Source organism: Cololabis saira, chromosome 10, assembly GCF_033807715.1.
Source record: "Cololabis saira isolate AMF1-May2022 chromosome 10, fColSai1.1, whole genome shotgun sequence".
Taxonomy (NCBI): Eukaryota; Metazoa; Chordata; class Actinopteri; order Beloniformes; family Belonidae; genus Cololabis; species Cololabis saira.
Window position 1 is genome coordinate 39,760,377 of NC_084596.1, and position 19,211 is coordinate 39,779,587.

Sequence of the window (19,211 nt, forward strand, 5' to 3'; positions counted from 1 at the left end):
TCGGGTTTTGTATTATGTAACTACACTTCCCAGAATGCACCTGTCTATTCTGTCCTCATGGCGCATGCGCGGCGCTGATGACGTACGGGGGGGAGGTTTGTGTTGCAGCAGCTGTAGCTTCCACTAGCTGCTAAAACGGCTCATATTATTGTTCGCTTTGGCGCCGTCTAAACCATGAATAAAGACGGTTTTACAGCGGCACACGGGAAAAGGCCACCAGTTCCCGATAAAGTCGATATGTCCTTGGGTAAGGTTCTCATTAATCCTGCTGTATGGTGTCAACAGTGGGGTGAGACTGATAAATAAATCCTTTGCTTATGATTACTGTCGTGGTGGTTCTGACAGATGACATCATTCGGTTGAACAGAAGAGAGACACAGCTAAAAAGGAGACACGCCGGCAGCGTCAGCCGCAGACCATTCAGAAGGAAAGGCCCTTTAAGTGAAGAGAGAGGAGTTTCCCAGAGGACTGGAGGTGCGTGCTGTCCCCGGTCACGTGATCACCTGGTCACGTGACCACCTGTCCAGGTGGCCACGCCCCTGTGTGTGACCCCTGCTTTGATCCTCAGCAGGAGGCGCTGCGCCGCCAGGGCTGATGGCTAGACTAAGAAACAGGAGGCTTCCTCCACCGCTGGGTCGCCGGCGGGGTCAAGGGGTCATCACAGGCCTGGCAGCCAGGAGGACGTCTGTCCTGCTGAGACGAGCTGGACCCTTCACCAGAGCTGCAGCCGGACAGGTAAGAGCAGCCAGGTAGGAGCAGCCAGGTAACAGCAGCCAGGTAAGAGCAGCCAGGTAACAGCAGTCAGGTAACAGCAGCCAGGTAACAGCAGTCAGGTAACAGCAGCCAGGTAAAGCCGGGCAGACACTGTGCGATTGTCGGCTCGTTTTTAACTGATTTTCCTCTCGTGCATCTATTTTTTGGATCGGGCCAGATTTCAACCCAATCATTGGTCGTGCCTTGTGCAGTAAACGTGGGGTAACGCAAGAAAATCAAACATGTTTGAAATCCTGGTCGCTCCTCGTGAAGGAATCGCACAGTTGAAGCAGCTACGACCCGATTGGATCATCCTTTCACAGAGAGCATGCGCAATCTCTGATGTCACGTCAAAAACTATTATTTTTAGTTTAAGTGTTGCAAATTCACATTACAAATCATGTTTTAATAGCAGAAAAAAGGCTGTATTTCCCACGTCTGCCCAGCCAATTCCTTGTCCAATCACGACGTTGTCTAATCTTTTTTCATTTATCGCCACACAGAATGGCACTAATTGGCAGCGTGTTTGTTTTTGCTGAGCATCTTCGGTGTTTCCCACTTCTGGGTTCCTCCATTTCCACTTCTGTTTGACGTTGTAGTTCCAGTAACAGAAGTCCGACATGAGGATTATGATCGTATAGTGTGAGCAGACGGAGCATCAGAGCATCGGGTCGTACAGTGTGAGACTATAAATCGTGGGCTGTGAACTTTTGAAGTCAGTGATCTAGTCGTGCAGTTTGAGATGGGGCTGAATCAAACGATTTAAAATATTGCGCAGTGTATGCCCAGCTTAAGAGCAGCAGTCAGCCAGGTAAGAGCAGCAGTTACCTGGCAGGATGGCACTAAAGATTCAGGCCACACTGTGAAGCATTTGGATGCAGTTTGTAGGTAATGAAAACGAGCAGAACAGAGCAAGGTTGTAAAGGCTTCTCAGATGACAGAAGAGGTGAAAACACCTTCTGTTGAATAGCTTTGTCAGGCAGGCCTCAGTCCACTTAAACATACAACCCCAAAACCAAAACTGTGAGGACACTGCGTAAAATATAAATGAAAACAGAAAGCAATGATTTGAAAATGGCATTATCTCACTTTATATTTGTAGTGCAACATAGAAGCAAATGTCTTAATAGAGTAATGTACCTTCTTAAGTAAAAGTGAAGTAATTTTGTACTTGATGTAAGGCAGTAATGCGTCTGAAAAAAGGTGGTACAGCACAATGTTTACCACATTGAAACATCCCCCAACAGTTCTCATCTGCCTTATAACTGAGGAGACCCGTTACTGGAGTTTCTGGAAAAAAAAGTTGTCCCATCCATTTTATTTTATTTATTTTATTTTTTCAGGATGCGCCAAATGGTGTAAGATTTGGACTGCAAACAGACAAAGTTTGCTCCCAGGCTTTTCTATTACAAGCTTGTACTTTGGTTCACGGTTGTCTCTGTGAAATTTCCAGACTTCTCTTCCAAATGTGGCTACATGAGCACACGTTGCTCCCAAGCCTGTATGTGCATTTCAGCAGAGATGTTTCTTTTTCAGATGTGCAAGCTGCCCATCCCGTAGGCACTAGTGCAAACCCCATACACCATGCAGGTTTTTAACTGAATACTGATAAAATAACTGGATGGTCCATCTCCTCTTTGGTCTTCGGCCTTCATTGTTTTCAAATAGATTTCCAAATTAAGATTCATCAGACCGCAGGACAGTTTCCCCACTTTGTCTCAGTCCATTTAAAATAAGCTTCGGAGCTTCGGGTCGTGTTCACATACGGCTGCTTCTTTGGATAAAACTGTTTGTGTGATATAGTCAACTATCTGATTCCCGGAAGTGATCTGAGCCCATGCAGTGAATATTCATTAGAAAATCACGACTGATTTTAAAGCATTGCTGTTTGAGGGCCTGAAGATTGTAACCATCCAATAATGATGTTCAGGGTTGTCTTGAGTGTACAGAGATTTCTTTGGATTCTGGAAATCTTTTGATGATATTTTGTACCGTAAATAATGGGGCGTTCAAGGTCTTTGCAACTTTTTAATCTGGAACATTATTCTGAAAAGGTTTCATACTTTGTAAATGCAACTTTTGGGTAGTCGCTGGCAATCAGCATTGATCTTTCAGCCTTGTCCCTTGTGGACAAGTTATTTTAGCATCAAGTAGAGGCTGAAACTGGGATCAGAGACCAGAGCCATTCTTGACAGCTGAACTGCCAGCTGCCAGTTATGAATCACAAAGTGTGCATATTCTTATTTATTAATGTATTTTTTTTAATGAAGTCAATTTTTTTTAAGTTTTCATGCAGCATTTAGTATCTCTAGTTTGGTTGTCGTCTTCTAAATGTGCTGTAAGACATCAGTTGCTTGTTTGTCTTTTTTAAATAAAGCGAATAAGAGGGAAACAAAAAGAACATAGGAATAGACTAATCTAATTATTATAAAGCCTACTGACTAACATTGTGGAGTTGTCTCCATTTTAACAATAATAAATTACCGATATCCCCCCCCTTTCATGAAGAAAAACAAAAAAAACAAGCAGAAACAAAGCGACCTGTTGTATTTTAAAACACTGAGCTATGCAGGTATGTTGTTCTTGTTATGAGCCAAAGGGTCGGATAGTTAAATGTATTATAGTTGATCTAAACTGAGACTAAAAAAGAAAAAAAAGTAAAAGAATAATCCTGAAACAAAAACTAAAGATGTTTATAAAAAAAAAAAAAAGAATCTTAATGAAAAACTAAAATGAACAATGTAAAACTAACTGAAACAAAACACAATTACAAGTAAAATGTACTTGTTTTTTTCATTTTGTGTGTTTTTTATTTTCGGCATTTCATTTTTCCAAGTACTGTTTTCTAATTTAAATGACTCAAAGGAATAAATAAAGGATTTTTGTTCTTTATGCCATTGTTGATAAGATTCTTTCATCCTATATATGTTTTGACAGTATCTGTAAGTCAACACCTCTAAAACCAACCATTTTTTCAAAACTAAAATTACTGATTTGTTAAACTAATTAAAACTACACTGATCAAACACACTGGAAAAAAACTATAACTATTATAACTTTGTTGTAACCATGTCTCAGTTTGCCTTGTTAATGTTGTTGACTATTTCCATTTTGGCCAGCAAGTGTCGCTTTTTATTCAAACATACTTGACATCCAAAGAGAAAAATCCAGTCTTTTTTCTGACTTTTGCACCATTTAATCTTCTTAAATGGACACATGGCAACTCATTGAAAAGTGCGTGTGAAATAATCCCAGCAAACCTAAAACGCTGCTTTTTAAATGTTAATGTTAAAGAGCATTTTTAAAGAAAAATGTCTAATATGATGTGAAAATAAATGTTTGTGTACAGTAGATACTGCTGTCTGTAAAACTCCTGCCTGCCATGTTTTGATAGCTGTTAAACACATCGCTGTGCAGTCTGGTTATGCCAAAAACTCCATGTATAGTCTCTTGATTGATCTAAAGTGAATGTTTTATCAATGATTTGTTTATTAGATAACTACAGTATAACCAGATCCTAACTTGTCTTGACTCCTCAGAGATCGAGACAGAAAACGAGGCCCTTCCCTCAGCACACAGAGACCCAGTACCGGAGGCCGGAGGTCCAGCATCAGCCGTACGGGCCGGCCGACCCGCTCCGGGGCCAGAACGCACCGTCTCCCCGGAGACCCTTCCAGCTGCGGCGGCGGTGAGAACATCCTACGAAACACGGCGCTGTAACGTTGGTCACATCCGTGTTACTGTTTTATACTGAAGTATTTTAATTTGTGTACTCGCCGATACAGAGTACCGATACGATACTTCTACCACAAAAATAACTAGGCTAAAAATGCAATGAAAAATGCAATGAATTGGAAGACAGGTTTTATTTGCAATGAATAAATTCAATCAAAATAAATAAAATGAGTGGTATAACTATCTTAAAAAAAAATTAATCTTTCTGTGTAAATAAAAAGTCTCCATACCGGCACTGTCTTCACATTTAATAAAATATCAAACATATAACACATCAATGAAACATCATATCGCGGCTCGAGTGCGTCGAGAAGACGGAAAAATGCTTCGTCTTCTCCAACTTCAGTGGCTGCTCATCCAGCTATATAACGGGTTAGAGCCTCCGTTATTTTAACGGCCCGTGGGTCGTCTCTTGTCTGTCTCTTTTGCAGAACCTGAGCTAATGTTGGCTGTTTTGTTCTTGCAGTAACATTAGAAAACTCCGTATACTCAGCTTTATGATGCGTCTTGAGATGTTTTATCAAGTTGCTGGTATTAAACGACGTATTCTCCTTCCCTCCTCTTACCTTAGCAGCAGTAGCTTCAGTCTGCCTTGCTTCTGTCGTCGTCCCTTATTTTGAAATATGTCCACACTGCTGACGTCCCGCTGCATTAATTGTCGCTATCTTGCCTGAAACGGCGCTGCCAGTCTCACTCATGGGTATCACCAGTACTCGAGTTGTAAAAAGAAATCAGGGGGGATGGTGGATTTTATCATATGGGGGCAGATAATTTGTGCTGATTACAAATAATATAATATATTACAAATAATAGCAGTGACCAAAACACCTGCAGAAATACTGCAGGAATGACATAGCAGCAGTTAAATGCAGCCTTCTGTAAGCTTTAAATATCCACTGGGCTTACATCAAATACATCAAAACACAACAATAAAAAAAAGTTTTCTGAACTTATCAATATGACCCTGTCCTTCACAGGATAAGTAAAATGGATCACTGCAAAAACTCAAAATAAGAATATTTGTCCTATTTCTAGTTAAAATGTCTCATTTTAGTAAAAAAAAATCTTATTACACTTAAAACAAGAGTCATCACTGGAAAAAACAACAATTTTCACCTGTTTCAAGTAGATTTTCACTTGAAATAAGTAGAAAAATCTGCCAGTGGAACAAGATTTTTTTGTTTGTAATGAGAAGATAAATCTTGTTCCACTGGCAGATCTTTCTACTTATTTCAAGTGAAAATGTACTTGAAACAGGTGAAAATTGTCAAATAAGTTATTTTTCTGGTGATGACTCTAAATGTTGAAATAGCAGTAAAACCACATTCATTGATGAAATGACATAAGGGATGGAAAGGGGGGATGGCAGTTTTACAGGGGGGGATGATTTGGACTGTATTTATATCAGGGGGGATGCCATCCCCCCTCATCCTCCCTCAACTCGAGCACTGGGTATCACTCTCTTCTCATCACCACGCTGCCTGCAGCTCAACATCTCCCCCTAGAGTCACTAATCAGTAACTACAACAACAATGAAGTGGTTTAGGAGAATTTTTGCGAGTACGAGTATATTAGAGCAGTATCGGCCCCGATACCGATACTGGTATCGGGGCATCCCTAGTTTCTCCCAGTATTTGATTAAATGCACCACATGCAAGTCCCTCTGATGGACCTGCACTGTTTACGCAGCTGCATTTCACTCCTCTTTCTTCTTGTTTTAACAACGCAGACCTCCTCCGCCGGTCCAGCAGACCCAGAGGGAAGCTCGCCAGGCCACGTTTCTGTTTCACAGAGGGCTCAAGGTGCTTAAAGACGGTTTGAACGTCCCGCTTTCAGTTGAAATCTGTGCACGGTAAGACTGGTCATCCTGCTGCATGTCCTCTGCAGGTCCAGGCCCAGGTCCAGAAGCCGGGTCCCCGCCCCCCTCCAGTCAAAACACGCCAGTAAGTCTCCTCACAGGCCGTCTTCTTTACTTTACTGATAACTCACCACAATAATCATGAACACTGAGGTTTTCATAAGCTTTAAAGGGCATATTATGGCATCTAATCCCTATTTTAAACAGGCCTGGAATGTCCTAAAAACAAGCTTTTGATTGTTTTTGCTAAATAAATTAGAAATTCAGCCTCTAAACCAGGGTTATGCAACTGGCGGCCCGCGGGCCACTTGCGGCCCGCCAGGAGCTTTTATGTGGCCCCTGGTCATATTTCAAAAAGGGGGGGGGAAGTACTGTTGTCCCGATCGATCGGCCGTCACTTCCGGCCGGCAAGCGAAACTAACATGGTTTACATATGGCATTTTGTTAATTAATAAAAGTTTAAAGGAGCATGAGGCAAGAATAAGAAAAGAGACTCATTAGCGCCACGACGGCCGTCGGGGTTCCTGCAGCCAACAGCGAAGCCGGCACGGGAGCGCCGTTCAAATCAAGCTCTAAATATGACTTACAATGTTATCTTACCTGGTCAGTAGGAAATGAGCCATGTCAGCATCTGTTTTCAGTCCCAATTCAAGTTGAAGCTGCCTCCGTGACTCAAACGCGTATCCAATGTTTACTCGTGCGCCGCCGAGAACGTGCATGCAGCGTCATTTGACGTCACATCCGCAGGACAGCGCGGGAAATTCCGGTCACAATTGCAGCACATTTTGCAGCACACAGCCTGTTCAAGGCAACGGAGAGATTCACTAGAGGAATCATTCTTTTGGGTTTGGAACGCTTCATCTGACATTATTACTAGAAAACTTAAAACGTATACAATTTTTTTTCATAAATCCTGCCTCAATCCTGCCTCATGCTCCTTTTAAGATGCTTGGTAGCCTTTTCAGTTGGTTAATGATTCATTGGACAGTGTTTGTACATGTTAATCTCTGTTGGAGATGTTTTTTACTACTTCTGATTTTTGGCCAGTGTTGCACAGTGATAATGTTTGTCACATTATTTGTTATTAACCTCCGTTTATAGAGGACTTGTTTACATCATTAGGCTTCTAGGATTGGCCTGAATTTTTTTCATTTGAATCTCTAAATGAGGACTTTGCATTTCAGATGAACTTCTAAGCCTCCTATAATTTCATGCGATTGTTTTGTTTTGCTGATATAATGCACAGATGTGTCATAAATAAAGGAATAAAGGAAATAAATGGACTGAAATGCTTGTGCTCAATGCTTAATATAATATTCAAATAAGGAAATCTTGGTGGAAAGTGGTGCTTTGTCATTAAGGCGTGTTTTATTAAAAGTAGATCAATATCAACTTCATTAAGTTTGTACAATGCATGGTTTCAAAATGAACTTGCATTTAAAATAATATTTCTTTATCTGAATATTATATTTAACATTCACAATGACTAAATGTGGAGACAATTAATACATAATTATTATGTAAACTAGACAGATATATATTCTCCTGCTCATTCCTGAGCACAAATGTATTATATATACATAAATCTTCGTCTTTGAGTGCAAAATACATTTTGAAAACCCCCAAATTTCCAGTGCGGCCCTCTCCATACAGTCTTTTTGCAGATGTGGCCCCCTGCCTAATCTAGTTGAAGACCCCTGCTCTAAACATGTCTTTATCTTCCCATTCTCTAACCTCATTATATATGCAGGATTCTGAGTGGGCGGGGCTATGATAATGAGGCTCTGTGCTGATTGGCTGCCTGAATGACGCGATACACCGCTACGAAAAAATGGTGGAAGCTCCGGCCGGCAGAGTTACACCGTGTCATAACTGCATGCGATGCGAGTGAGCGTCAGCGACAAAATCAATTCCATTGCTTTATTTTCTATTGGACTGTCCTAACTGGCCGCAGCGACGCGGCCGCCGTTTTGAGCTGAACATTTGTCGGACACCCTGCTTCTATTTTCTTGTCGCTTGTGTCAAAAGCCGGTTGAAAGCGCTGTAGGAAACAGTCACGGATGAAGAACGGCTGATCCAGTTAGTTGAAATGAGAAGTTATCTCTATGATTCCTCCTCATTTCACTACAAAAACCTCAATAAAGTGGCAGCTGCTGGAGGGAGATGGACAGAGAGCGTTCGATGTCATGCAGTGCTACGATAGTCGGACTCTCACATGCAGTTACACGGTTTTATAGTTGTGGGCGTGGTTTGCATTTTGCTTACGTAACGAAAATGCGCTAATCTGATTGGCTCGTAGATCCACATCACACTGGATGTCTCATCCGGGCGGCTGTACAGACACTGCAGAATTTGGTTGCTTTCCTCCTTCTCTGAGTTGGCAGGCTGAGGGGAAACCACTTTATATATGTTAAAGCAAGAGAAAACCTGTTTTTCATAATAGGTCCCCTTTAAGTAAACAAGACACATTTTCTCGGGTACCTGTGACCTGTACAGGATAAATGGACGGATGCTTTTTGTTTTGTCCACTTGAAGATCTATCCAGGCCCAAGCATTTTGGCTGGTCTCTTGAGATATTTTATCCACGAGGTCTTCTTTCCTCATGGCTCCATCAACATGATGCTGCCACCGCCGTGCCTTACAGTTGGGATGGTCCTCAGGCCTGCAGACTCCCCCCTTTCCTCCAAACAGATCTATGACTATAAAGACCAAACGCCTCCATTTTAATCTCATCAGACCACAGGACACAGCTCAAAAAATAATGATCATAATAATAATATATATTTTTCAAATCATGGGGGAGAATTTTTTTTAGCTACAAACTGTAATCTGGCTTCTTCTATGGTGGTTTTAGAGCAGTGGCTGTCTGCCTGTCTATACATATCCAGCATCTTCACAAAGTCTTGTTGTGCAGGTGTTGATCAGCGCATTTCACCCTAAATTACCTTCATCTTGTGGACACAGAAGCCGCCGGTGCGATGGCCGTGTTTCGTATTTGTGTCTTCATATTTAGATGAACGTGGGACCTTCAGGTGTCTGGAAATTGATCCCAACTATGAACCAGACTTCTGAAGGTCAAAAAGTCTTCTCAAACGTTTTGGTTGGTTTTTGAAGACATAACTGAACCTCCACTCAACTCATGTCAGTTGGCAAAAAAACAAACAAAAAACCCTCATGTGGAATTTTCCAAGTGGTTTAACGGACGTTTCCTCTATTTTACCATCAGACATGAAACATTTTTCTTTTATAAATCTTTTGTTGCAACCGTATATGTACAAAAGCTAAAATAAACCCCTGATTTGGTATAATTGGGTCTTTCTGTTGTGTGACTGACACATGTGCCGTTTGTCCGCTAGGTGGCGCCCACCAGCAGCTACGACTGGAATCTTGACGGTTTCAATTGACAACCCCACAGCCAGGACTCAGCCAGAGTAAGTCTGCAGCACAAAGAAGCCGTCACCTGCACACAATAGTATGAATATGAAATAAAACCATGTTGTCAGACCTGATCACACTCGAGTCTCAGAGTCTAGACTCCCTCCAGTCCACCGTAACTAGGGTTGCCACCTTTCAGAAATAGAAATAAGGGACGCCCCGATTTCAGCAGCGCAGGAGCCAAAAAAAAGCCCCAAACGTTCTAAACTGCATAGAAATGTGTTTATTTTATATGAAAAAACAAAATGCTTTGATTTGAAGTTTAAAGTGCTTTAATAGCATTGAACTTGCATGACTGTAGAGACAGACAACCATATAGAAACTGAAATATCCTCCTATGCTACTGTTTGACCACATCAGCTAAGATGTATAATATAGCTACAGGTGAAGAATATGGTGTAAAAGTTCAATAATTCAACTTAAAAGGTGAAACTAATATATTGCCTAGTCTTATTACATGCAAAGCAAGATATGTTAAACCTTTATTTGTTATAATTTTGATGATGGAATTGTTTATTGATTTCATAAAATATTCTCTAATTTATTTTTTATTTGGGGTTTTCATAAACTGTAAGCCATAATCACCAAAATCATAACAAATAAAGGCTTGAAATACCGTATTTTCTGGACTATAAGCCGCACCTGTATATAAGCCGCACCCGCTCTATTTAAAAAAAAAAACAATAAAAAAAAGATATACAAGCCGCACCTGTATATAAGCCGCACCCACTTTTATTTAAAAAAAAAGATATGCAAGTCGCAGATATTTATGTTGTTAGATTAGATATTTACTACATGTACAGAAGGATTTTGAACTGTAAATGATGTACATGTTTGTACTTAAATAGATCCTTTCCTAACAGTGTCTTTTAACACGGCAGCAACTTTGCTTATTAAAACTGGACTGAACCAAGAGAAAATAACCGGTATTTATTTATCTATTTATCTGTTTGAAATCTGCTTCTACCTACTTCTATCTGCTAAAGAAGAAGTAGCATATTCTTCTTTGCATTTATTTTGTCTTAGTTTTGATTCTAATTCCGGTTAGAGCGCCCCGAGCGGTGGAAGAAAAATCCACAGAATAGCCTCACCTTTGTATAAGCCGCACGGTTCAAAACCTAGGAAAAAAGTAGCGGCTTATAGTCCAGAAAATACGGTATGTCACTTTGAATATAGTGGGGAAATAATATATATTTATAACAATAACATAGAAAGATAGGCGTTAATGTTTCCTGTGTTTTATTTTGTTCATTATTGTTAAATTTAGTGTTGATGTGTGTGTGACAGACGTGTGTATGGGGCGTTAATTAAAATACGGGACAAATCACGTCCCGTATTAGTAACTATAACCTCGTCCTTTTAAAACGGCTTGTTGACAACCCAAGGTGGCATGTTTGTTGTCATGTAATCAGAGAAGCCTCCTGCACTCCCGTTGACTCTGGCTGCTGGGATCCTGTACTGCTGCAGGAGTTCTGCTGATGTGTTGCTGGGGGACCCCTTGTTTTCTCATGGTGATCCTGGGGGTTTCTGATGGTTTGTCTTGCGTTCTCAGAACCTTTCTGCCCCATATCATCTGTCTTTGTAATCTTCTGACTGAAACAGAACCCGGGGCCAGATTCACCAATATGTTCTTAAGAACAATCTTAAGAAAAGTCTTAACATCTAAAATTAAGAAGTTCATAAGAAAGTTCTTAAGTGCAATTCCTCAATATTTTCTTAAGAACTGTCATTTCTGACGAATTTCTTATTTTTCCTACTTAAGAACTTCTTAAAATATGTCATTGCATTGCACGCGCCAACAAACAACATTTATAGGTAGTTTGGGTCTTAACCGTCAGTCACTCACTAAACATGGAGAAGGAGAAAAAGAGAAGCAGGAACTTTTCAAGGTTATGGTGGATGAGATTGATGTGTTGAAAAAAAATACTATTGGGGAAAATTAATAATAATGAACTACCACGCTAACTAACATGCTAACAAACATTTAAAGGAGCTGTATGTAAGAGCAATAATAAAACGAATCATAAAATGACCCCGATATGTCAACAGACATTTAAAAATCATGTTCATTTCAAATACTTATGTCACTGACAACAGCACTCAAGCCAGGATATTCCAGTTTAAAAAGAGGAGTTGCAGCCCTCAACTGATGTTTATGTTGTCATTTTTTGTTTTGGCCTGAAGCTCCACCCTCCACCTATCTCCCAATCACCAAGTCAGTATTGTTTCTGAAGCTCCACCCTCCACCTATCTCCCAATCACCAAGTCAGTATTGTTTCTGAAGCTCCACCCTCCACCTATCTCCCAATCACCAAGTCAGTATTGTTTCTGAAGCTCCACCCTCCACATATCTCCCAATCACCAAGTCAGTATTGTTTCTGAAGCTCCACCCTCCACCTATCTCCCAATCACCAAGTCAGTATTGTTTCTGAAGCTCCACCCTCCACCTATCTCCCAATCACCAAGTCAGTATTGTTTCGGCATCCGGGTTGCCAGCTCGGCTCTAATTATCGCAGCCATGGCAGCCTACGTTCCTGCTGCATTCTGCAGCCTACCTGGCAACCTCTGGTCGGGGGGAGGAGGGGGAGGGTACACGCCGCTCAACAATATTTTGAAAGTGACTGCAGTACCAGTTTTGGCCATTTCTTACAGACGGCTCCTTTAACAGGCTCTTTGTGTAATTAATTACAAAGTATATTATTAGTATATCCTCAAACTATGACCTACTAGTCTAAACTTGTCTAAAATGTGTTGAAAAAGGTGATATTAGAGAAATTTTAAGACAGGTCAAGGTTGTCTTAAAGTTAAGAAAAAAGTCAAGAACAAATTTGAGAACTTTTATTTCAAGAATACCATTTATTCTTAAGTTTTTTCTTAATAAGAAACTTAAGAAGAAAGTTGAGAAAATACTTAGAACTTTTTTGGAGAATATGACTTCTTCTCTTTTTTCTTCTTAAGACTGAACTTAAGAAAAAAATGACACTTTTTTCTTTAAGAATGTTTTGTGAATCCGGCCCCAGATCTGTGTTTTTGGTTCCCTCCTTGGCTTGCAGTCTTACCAGCGTGCTTTTCCTCTGCGGTTTAGAAGTCATCGTCCATCACTAAACCACTCCTCGTTATGAGCTGCATTCATCTCTACATGTCAGTTCAAGTTCAAGTTTATTTGAAATACATCATTGCATAATAATATGAATTATGATGTTTTTCACACTTTGAGACAAGAGGACGGCTCTATTGGGAAAAAAACAACAACAAAAAAATAAATAATCAACTGTCAAACAATGCTAAAAAAAGTTTACTTCTGATAAAGCTTGTACACTAGTTGGTGTTGCGTGCAGAACCTTTTTAGCTCCCCAGCAACCTACGCACTACAGTACCTCTGACCTGGGCCTTTTTAAATCAAACCTTAAAACCTATTTATTTAATACACTACCGGGTTTTTAATACCCAGTAGTGTGGTGACACTTTTTACTCTTTTTCTTTTATTCTATTTATCTTTTTGCTCTGTCTTATGATTGTATGTTGTATTTCTGTATGTTTTATTCTGTAAAGCACTTTGGCTCACCTAGAGGTGGCTGTAAAGGGCTATAGAAATAAAGTACATTTACATTTACAACAGATAATTAAATGATTGGAGCCACGCTGCCGAGGCTTTATTTTAGAGTCACGTGATTTCAGTCCCACTCCGGTAGCGCAGTCACCCAGGGGTTAAAGTGAGTTCATACAGAGGTGTTGGATCCTTTTCTCCACCACAAACATGTCATGAACTTCCTCGTCTCCGCAGGCCTGCCAGCGCCTGGACTCTCCATCCCCCGGCTCCCAGCGCCGCTCCGGTCGCCATGGACACCGCGGAGAAGAAGGTCCCGAAGGGAGTCCCTCTGCAGTTCGACATCAACAGCGTGGGGAAGCCGGTGAGGGGGGGGTTGTTGTAATATACAGGTGAAGGTCGGAAAATTTGAAACAAATATATTATTTCCCACTTCATGCAAAATGAGATATTTCAAGCCTTTATTTGTTATAATTTTGATGATTATGGCTCACAGTTTATGAAAACCCCATATAGAGGGTTTGCATTGAAGTCACTTCCCCACTGGACCAGCCCCCTTACTCACACTGAGTGGTAAAACATCAGCAAAAACAGCTGCAACTAGTGGAGAAGACTGGATAACAGCTGATTATCAGCTTAAATTAGTGTCAGTTGGACTTGACAGTGACCCGTACAGTTACCCCAAGAACCAGTGGTCCATGGACATTAATATTTGGTACAGTTACCAAGAACCAGTGGTCCATGGACATTAATATTTGGCCACGAATCCAGTTTCCTGATATTTATATGTACTTAATTTCTACTCCGGGGAAATACACGAAGCAAAGCTTGAAGGAATACAAAAGTCTTGACACTTGGTCCGACTTCAAGACAGGATTTGTTGTAGAAATTAAAGTGATGAGGACACCGAACTTTATGATTTGACTGTTTAACGTTAGCTACCCAAAAATCCAACATTACCTGATACAAAATGGGAACCACAAATCCACGTTTCGGTGCCTGGAATCCAGTTGTTTCTGTGAATTGCAGCGATCCATTTGTCTCTCTTAAGCTTATTTTTTGGCAGTCTGTAAAACAATAACTCCGATTTCTTGCCAAATCTATGAGTACAGTCGATCGCACAATAACTCTTTCCCATTTTAGATGTTTTCCAGTTGCTCAAACTGAAAGTTTACACTGCCACTCAGTCTTTCTGACACTCAGTCTTTCTGACACTCAGTCTTTCTGACACTCAGTCTTTCTGACACTCAGGGGGCGTAACCCGCTGTGAAGTCGCATCTGTGATGTCATGCGCATTCCATCTATAAAAAATCTCAAAAAATTTAAATATTTTATGAAATCACTTCAATCATCAAAATGACTATGACCAGGCTCAGGTTCAGGCTGTCTCTACAGTCATGCAAGTTCAATGCTATTAAAGCACTTTAAACTTTAAATCAAAGCATTTTGTTTTTTCGTATATAATATTTAAATTTTTATGCATTTTAGACGTTTTGGGGCTGACGTTGTGGAAAGGTAGCAACCCTAGGAGGGCGACTGACCTCCTGCTCGGGGCTCTGACCCGGTGTCTGACCCGGTGTCCTCATCTGTCCACAGCAAACCTCCATGACTCTGAACGAGCGCTTCCGTATCCTGAAGGACCGCCGCGCCTCGACGGAGCCGGTCGGGAAGGGCAGCAGGTTCGTCACGGTGGCCTAGCCGGTCGCCATGGAGACGGGGAACCCCAACCTGCTGGGACTCGAGGGTGGGGGGGGGGGGGGGGGGGGCGCCCGGGCCGGGCCGAGCCGGGCCGAGCCGGGCCGGTGCTGACCCACCGGCTGGGAGGCGGTGAGGGGGACCGGCACCGCTGACCATCACCACACCTGGAGGATGTTGTTGGAAGAACCTGCCATTGTCGTCCGTACCGGTAGATACAACACCCCTCCCCACGTCTGGACCTGAAGCACTACCAATATTCTGTCAAGTATTTGTTTTCTACGATGGAGTATTAGAGCCAAACTAAGACAAAAAAAATTGGAAATTAAGCGAATAAAGTTGTAATTTATGAGAACTCTAACAGGAAGAGCACATACGTCTTTTGTGGAAGAGGAGCTGTCTAGTATAGTATAGTATAGTAATGGTCAGGGCTAGCGGTGGTTCCATCTGCTTCCATTCAAAGAGGTTTTGTTTTTTCTCAGGAAACAATGAGGATGATCAGAAAGATTTTCCTCTTCCACAAAAGACGCAATTTCTTCCAAGTCTGTGGTTCCTTCTTGGAAATAGACGCAGTCGTTTGCACAATAGTTTTAAAGTCCTTATACTGATAATAATTCGATGCTCATGTGCCAAAAGATTAAGTATTTTCTTATTTGTGAAACCGATACCAAAATATAATTTCACAAGATGCTCAATATTCCTCATTTTAACACAGGGAGAAGAAGCTCTTCCTGTTCGAGCTCTCATAAATTACAACTTTATTCTCATATTATGACTTTATTCTATCAATTCTACGACATTATTCTCGTAATTTCCCTTTTTTTTTGTCTTAGTTTGGCCATAATACTCAGTTTTCAGAGGGCACCGCTACGTATTTGCTAGAAAGGTGTGTATTCGACGCCTTTTTGTGACACTTGAATTGTTTTGCAGTTTCTTTAAATAAACGAGTTTCTCCAGGTCTGCGTCCTCATCCATCGCGGGAGCAGCAGCAGCAGCAGCAGGGAAATCATTCGGAACCTGAATATTGCTTTTATTTAAATACATTAAAATTTGCAAAGTAACAAAACTATCGGCATATGAAATTCAAACACCATTTAAATGAACAAAACATGGCTCACTACATTTCTGTGACTAGTGTCGGTAACACTAGGCTGCTTTTCCACTCGCGTCTCCGCTGCCCCCCCCCCATTTACACTGTTCACAGACTATCTTACAATAAGAGTGCTGAATAAAAATGAGGTAAGAAAGTGGTTTGAAGATTACAGATCATGCAGAACATGCTGAACAGCAGCAAAATATTCTGTGAAAGAGGAACAAAACAAAAAATGTGTGCATTTCAAAATCAATTTTACACAGCTTTGCATCTTTGGTTGACGTACGTTGAAATGTGTTGGATGGTTTCACAGCTTCTCCCCCCTGGCCCACTCAGGAAAGACGATAGACAAAAAGGGGGGGGGGGGGGGGGTACGGCAATACTCATTCAATTTTCAGATAAATTTGACCCCCCCGCCTCCGTATTAACATAGATGTACAAATGAACCACCGATCAAGGCGCCTAATACTTTTGAATATACAAACATTTACATTCAGCGGGGCCAGAGCTCGGGACGGGCAGCTGCAGCCTCGGGTCCAAGTTAGTGTTCAGACAGCTGTCAGAATTGGGTTGATTTTATTTTAGCCTCCATTTTCACAAAACTTTGCCAGGGAAGTGTGATCGAGCTTTAAAAAAAAAAAAAACACTGAAAGAAAAGAAGAAACAGGCTGCTCTTCGACAGGATTCATGACACTGATCGTTTACGAGGAGCAGCCGCAATAAATACAACACTAGTGACAGTAGAACTCAGAAGACTGATGCAAAAGTAACGGCAGCAGTGTGGTGCCCCCCCCAAAAAAAACAAAACAAACCACTCCCAATTTTCACTTTACAACATGAAAAAGCAAGGTGAAAGGTCTGCGTACTTCAGCCATCCTTTTGTTTGGAAAAGACAAAATAAAAATGGAGAAAGAATCCAAAATAATCCGTTTCCCGTTTCTTTTGTTTTGATAATAAAAAACGGAAAACGTATCGTTATCCATTATCTGTTATCCGTTATCCGATTTCATTGATGTGTTTGAAAATCGAAATTGGGAATTAAAACAGCGAGTGGAAAACTCTTTTCTCTATTTCCTATTGGTTTCCAAGGATACTGAAAACAAGGATTGGACAAATGGGGGGATTGCACATGCGCAGTAATACATGAAGAAAGTTGTTTCTGCTTCTTTTGTTCATCAGATTGAAAATTAAGTTTTAGATTTTTTTAATGTTGAAACAGAAAATAAATCAAATATGAAACCTGGGAGTGAAACATGAGTTTAATCTGTAATCTGTCTTCACTCCGTCATGAAACTGCAGTGATGTTGTGACAGTCCGTTCAGCTGCAGCGTCCAATCAATAACATGTACTGAACTCTAACATACTGCCCCCCTGTTGGAAACGAATAGGAAATAGAGAAAAGAGTTTTCCATTCGCTGTTTTAATTCCCAATTTTGATTTTCAAACACATCAATGAAATCGGATAACGATCCGTTTTCCGTTTTTTTATTATCAAAACAAAAGATGGGAAACGGATTATTTCTCTTTTTATTTTGTCATTTCAAAACAAAAACCAATGGCCGTGAAGTACACGGACCGTGAAAAATACCGCTTTACCTGCATTCTCTCATTTAAAAGGAAACCCCACTCCCGTCTGATCCTCACAAGAGACCCCCCCCCTCCTTTATTTCAACTCCCCTCGTCTGAGCAGTGGCAGGTCTGCAGAACACTGAGGTCAGTCCCGTCAGTCGTCCCATCAGTAAGAGGTGTAAAAACCAAAGGAAACCATGCATGACCCGCGGTGCCGCCGCTACGCCCTCCGCCTCAGTCTCCGTCGCTCTGATGATTGCATTAACACTGGAAAGGCCCACAGTACAGATGCACACGCACACTTCAACAGGTTCACAGTCGCTCTGGCCGACTCTCGTCGACACACACACACACTGACACACACACACACACACTGTACTCTGTGGTCAAGCTGGTGGCTAAGAAGACAAAGTTTTTTTTCTTCCTTTTAATTTCACATATACTAATTATAATAAGTTGTACAAGAAGATGCTCTTCTCTCAGTGTCTCTTTAGTTGCTGATGCACTTCAAGCGGAGGTGACGTTGGGCTGCAGCTGCTGGCCCGGCTCCAGCTGGGGCTGCTGGGGCTGCTGGGGCTGCTGGGGTTTGGGGAGGAGCCGGAGCTGGGGGTGCGGCGGCGGCGCCGGCTGCTGCTGCTGCTGAGGGGGGGGGGGCCGCACCCGAGCTGGCGGCCGGCGGAGGGGGGGACAGCTGGGACAGCTGCTCGCTGTTGGCCAGAGATTTCAGTACAGCGTTCTCCTTCTCCAGCACAGAGTTCCTCTCGTACAGCTCCTTGATCTGCTCCTTCAGCACCTCCACCTCCTCGCGAACTGCATACATCAGATGGCTTTTCACCAGGTCCTGAAAGCAGCACAGCGGGGTTTAGAATGAGCCGCTGGAGCAACAATGGAAATTACCTGCATATCTGAAGCCCTTTAGAGATGTTAGTGTCCTCTCTCTCTTTAATGAGGAAGGAGAAAAACCTCATCATCCTATCATAAATACTTATCACTGCATAAAAATCAAACTGTGTATAATAATATAACCGAGCAGTCAAAGACAGGAAGCAACTGAATCATGGGAAACTTGGGACTGCCCAAATAGTTTGATCTTTTCAAGTTTAATTTTTGTTAAATAATGGAACCGTGAAAATAGTAAGTAATAGTAAAATAGTAGTTACTTTTCTGAGGAAATTTTTTATTTTATTATTTAACCAGGAAGTCCCTAAAATCTCTTTTTCAAGGGAGACCTGGCCAAAATATCACACCATTACAGTTACAAAAATTATATATTAAAAAAAGTGTGAAAAACAGACAAAGAACAGACACATACAACAAAATCCAGTTTAGAAAAAGCAATTGCACTCTTCAGACAGTTAGTTTTTTATCAGAGCTTTGAACTCTCCCAGAGATACCAAATCATTAAGCTGTAATGTCTTCTGAATTCTATGATCATGTTTTTTTTTTATGATTCTACACAAAACAAAAAAAGGAAGAGTCGGCAGCAATATTTGTCATAAATATAAAGTCGTAATTCCAGCAGTGTT

The 19,211-nt window shown here is 41.3% G+C and overlaps 2 protein-coding genes across 3 annotated transcripts in view; one reads left to right on the forward strand and one right to left on the reverse strand.

The window, feature by feature from the left end:
- The first annotated feature begins 92 nt into the window (after positions 1 to 92).
- On the forward strand, positions 93 to 15,077 carry LOC133453049 (UAP56-interacting factor-like). 2 transcript variants are annotated; one of them, XM_061732894.1, is made up of 9 exons: positions 93 to 247; positions 346 to 474; positions 569 to 735; positions 4,293 to 4,441; positions 6,218 to 6,290; positions 6,376 to 6,431; positions 9,703 to 9,777; positions 13,566 to 13,692; positions 14,925 to 15,077. In XM_061732894.1, exons 1-9 carry the CDS (start codon positions 175 to 177, stop codon positions 15,024 to 15,026), a joined length of 951 nt encoding a protein of 316 aa, XP_061588878.1. In that variant the 5' UTR covers positions 93 to 174; the 3' UTR covers positions 15,027 to 15,077. The 2 variants fall into 2 exon arrangements, with proteins under 2 accessions (XP_061588878.1, XP_061588879.1); XM_061732895.1 differs by having other exon boundaries at positions 572 to 735.
- Positions 15,078 to 16,675: 1,598 nt separating this feature from the next.
- Positions 16,676 to 19,211, reverse strand: part of LOC133453048 (TSC22 domain family protein 2-like) — a 39,202-nt gene continuing 36,666 nt past the window's right edge. The window contains exon 3 of the mRNA XM_061732893.1: positions 16,676 to 18,526. Within this exon, the coding sequence (XP_061588877.1) occupies positions 18,176 to 18,526 (351 nt within the window). The 3' untranslated portion in view covers positions 16,676 to 18,175. The remainder of the gene's footprint in view (positions 18,527 to 19,211) is intronic.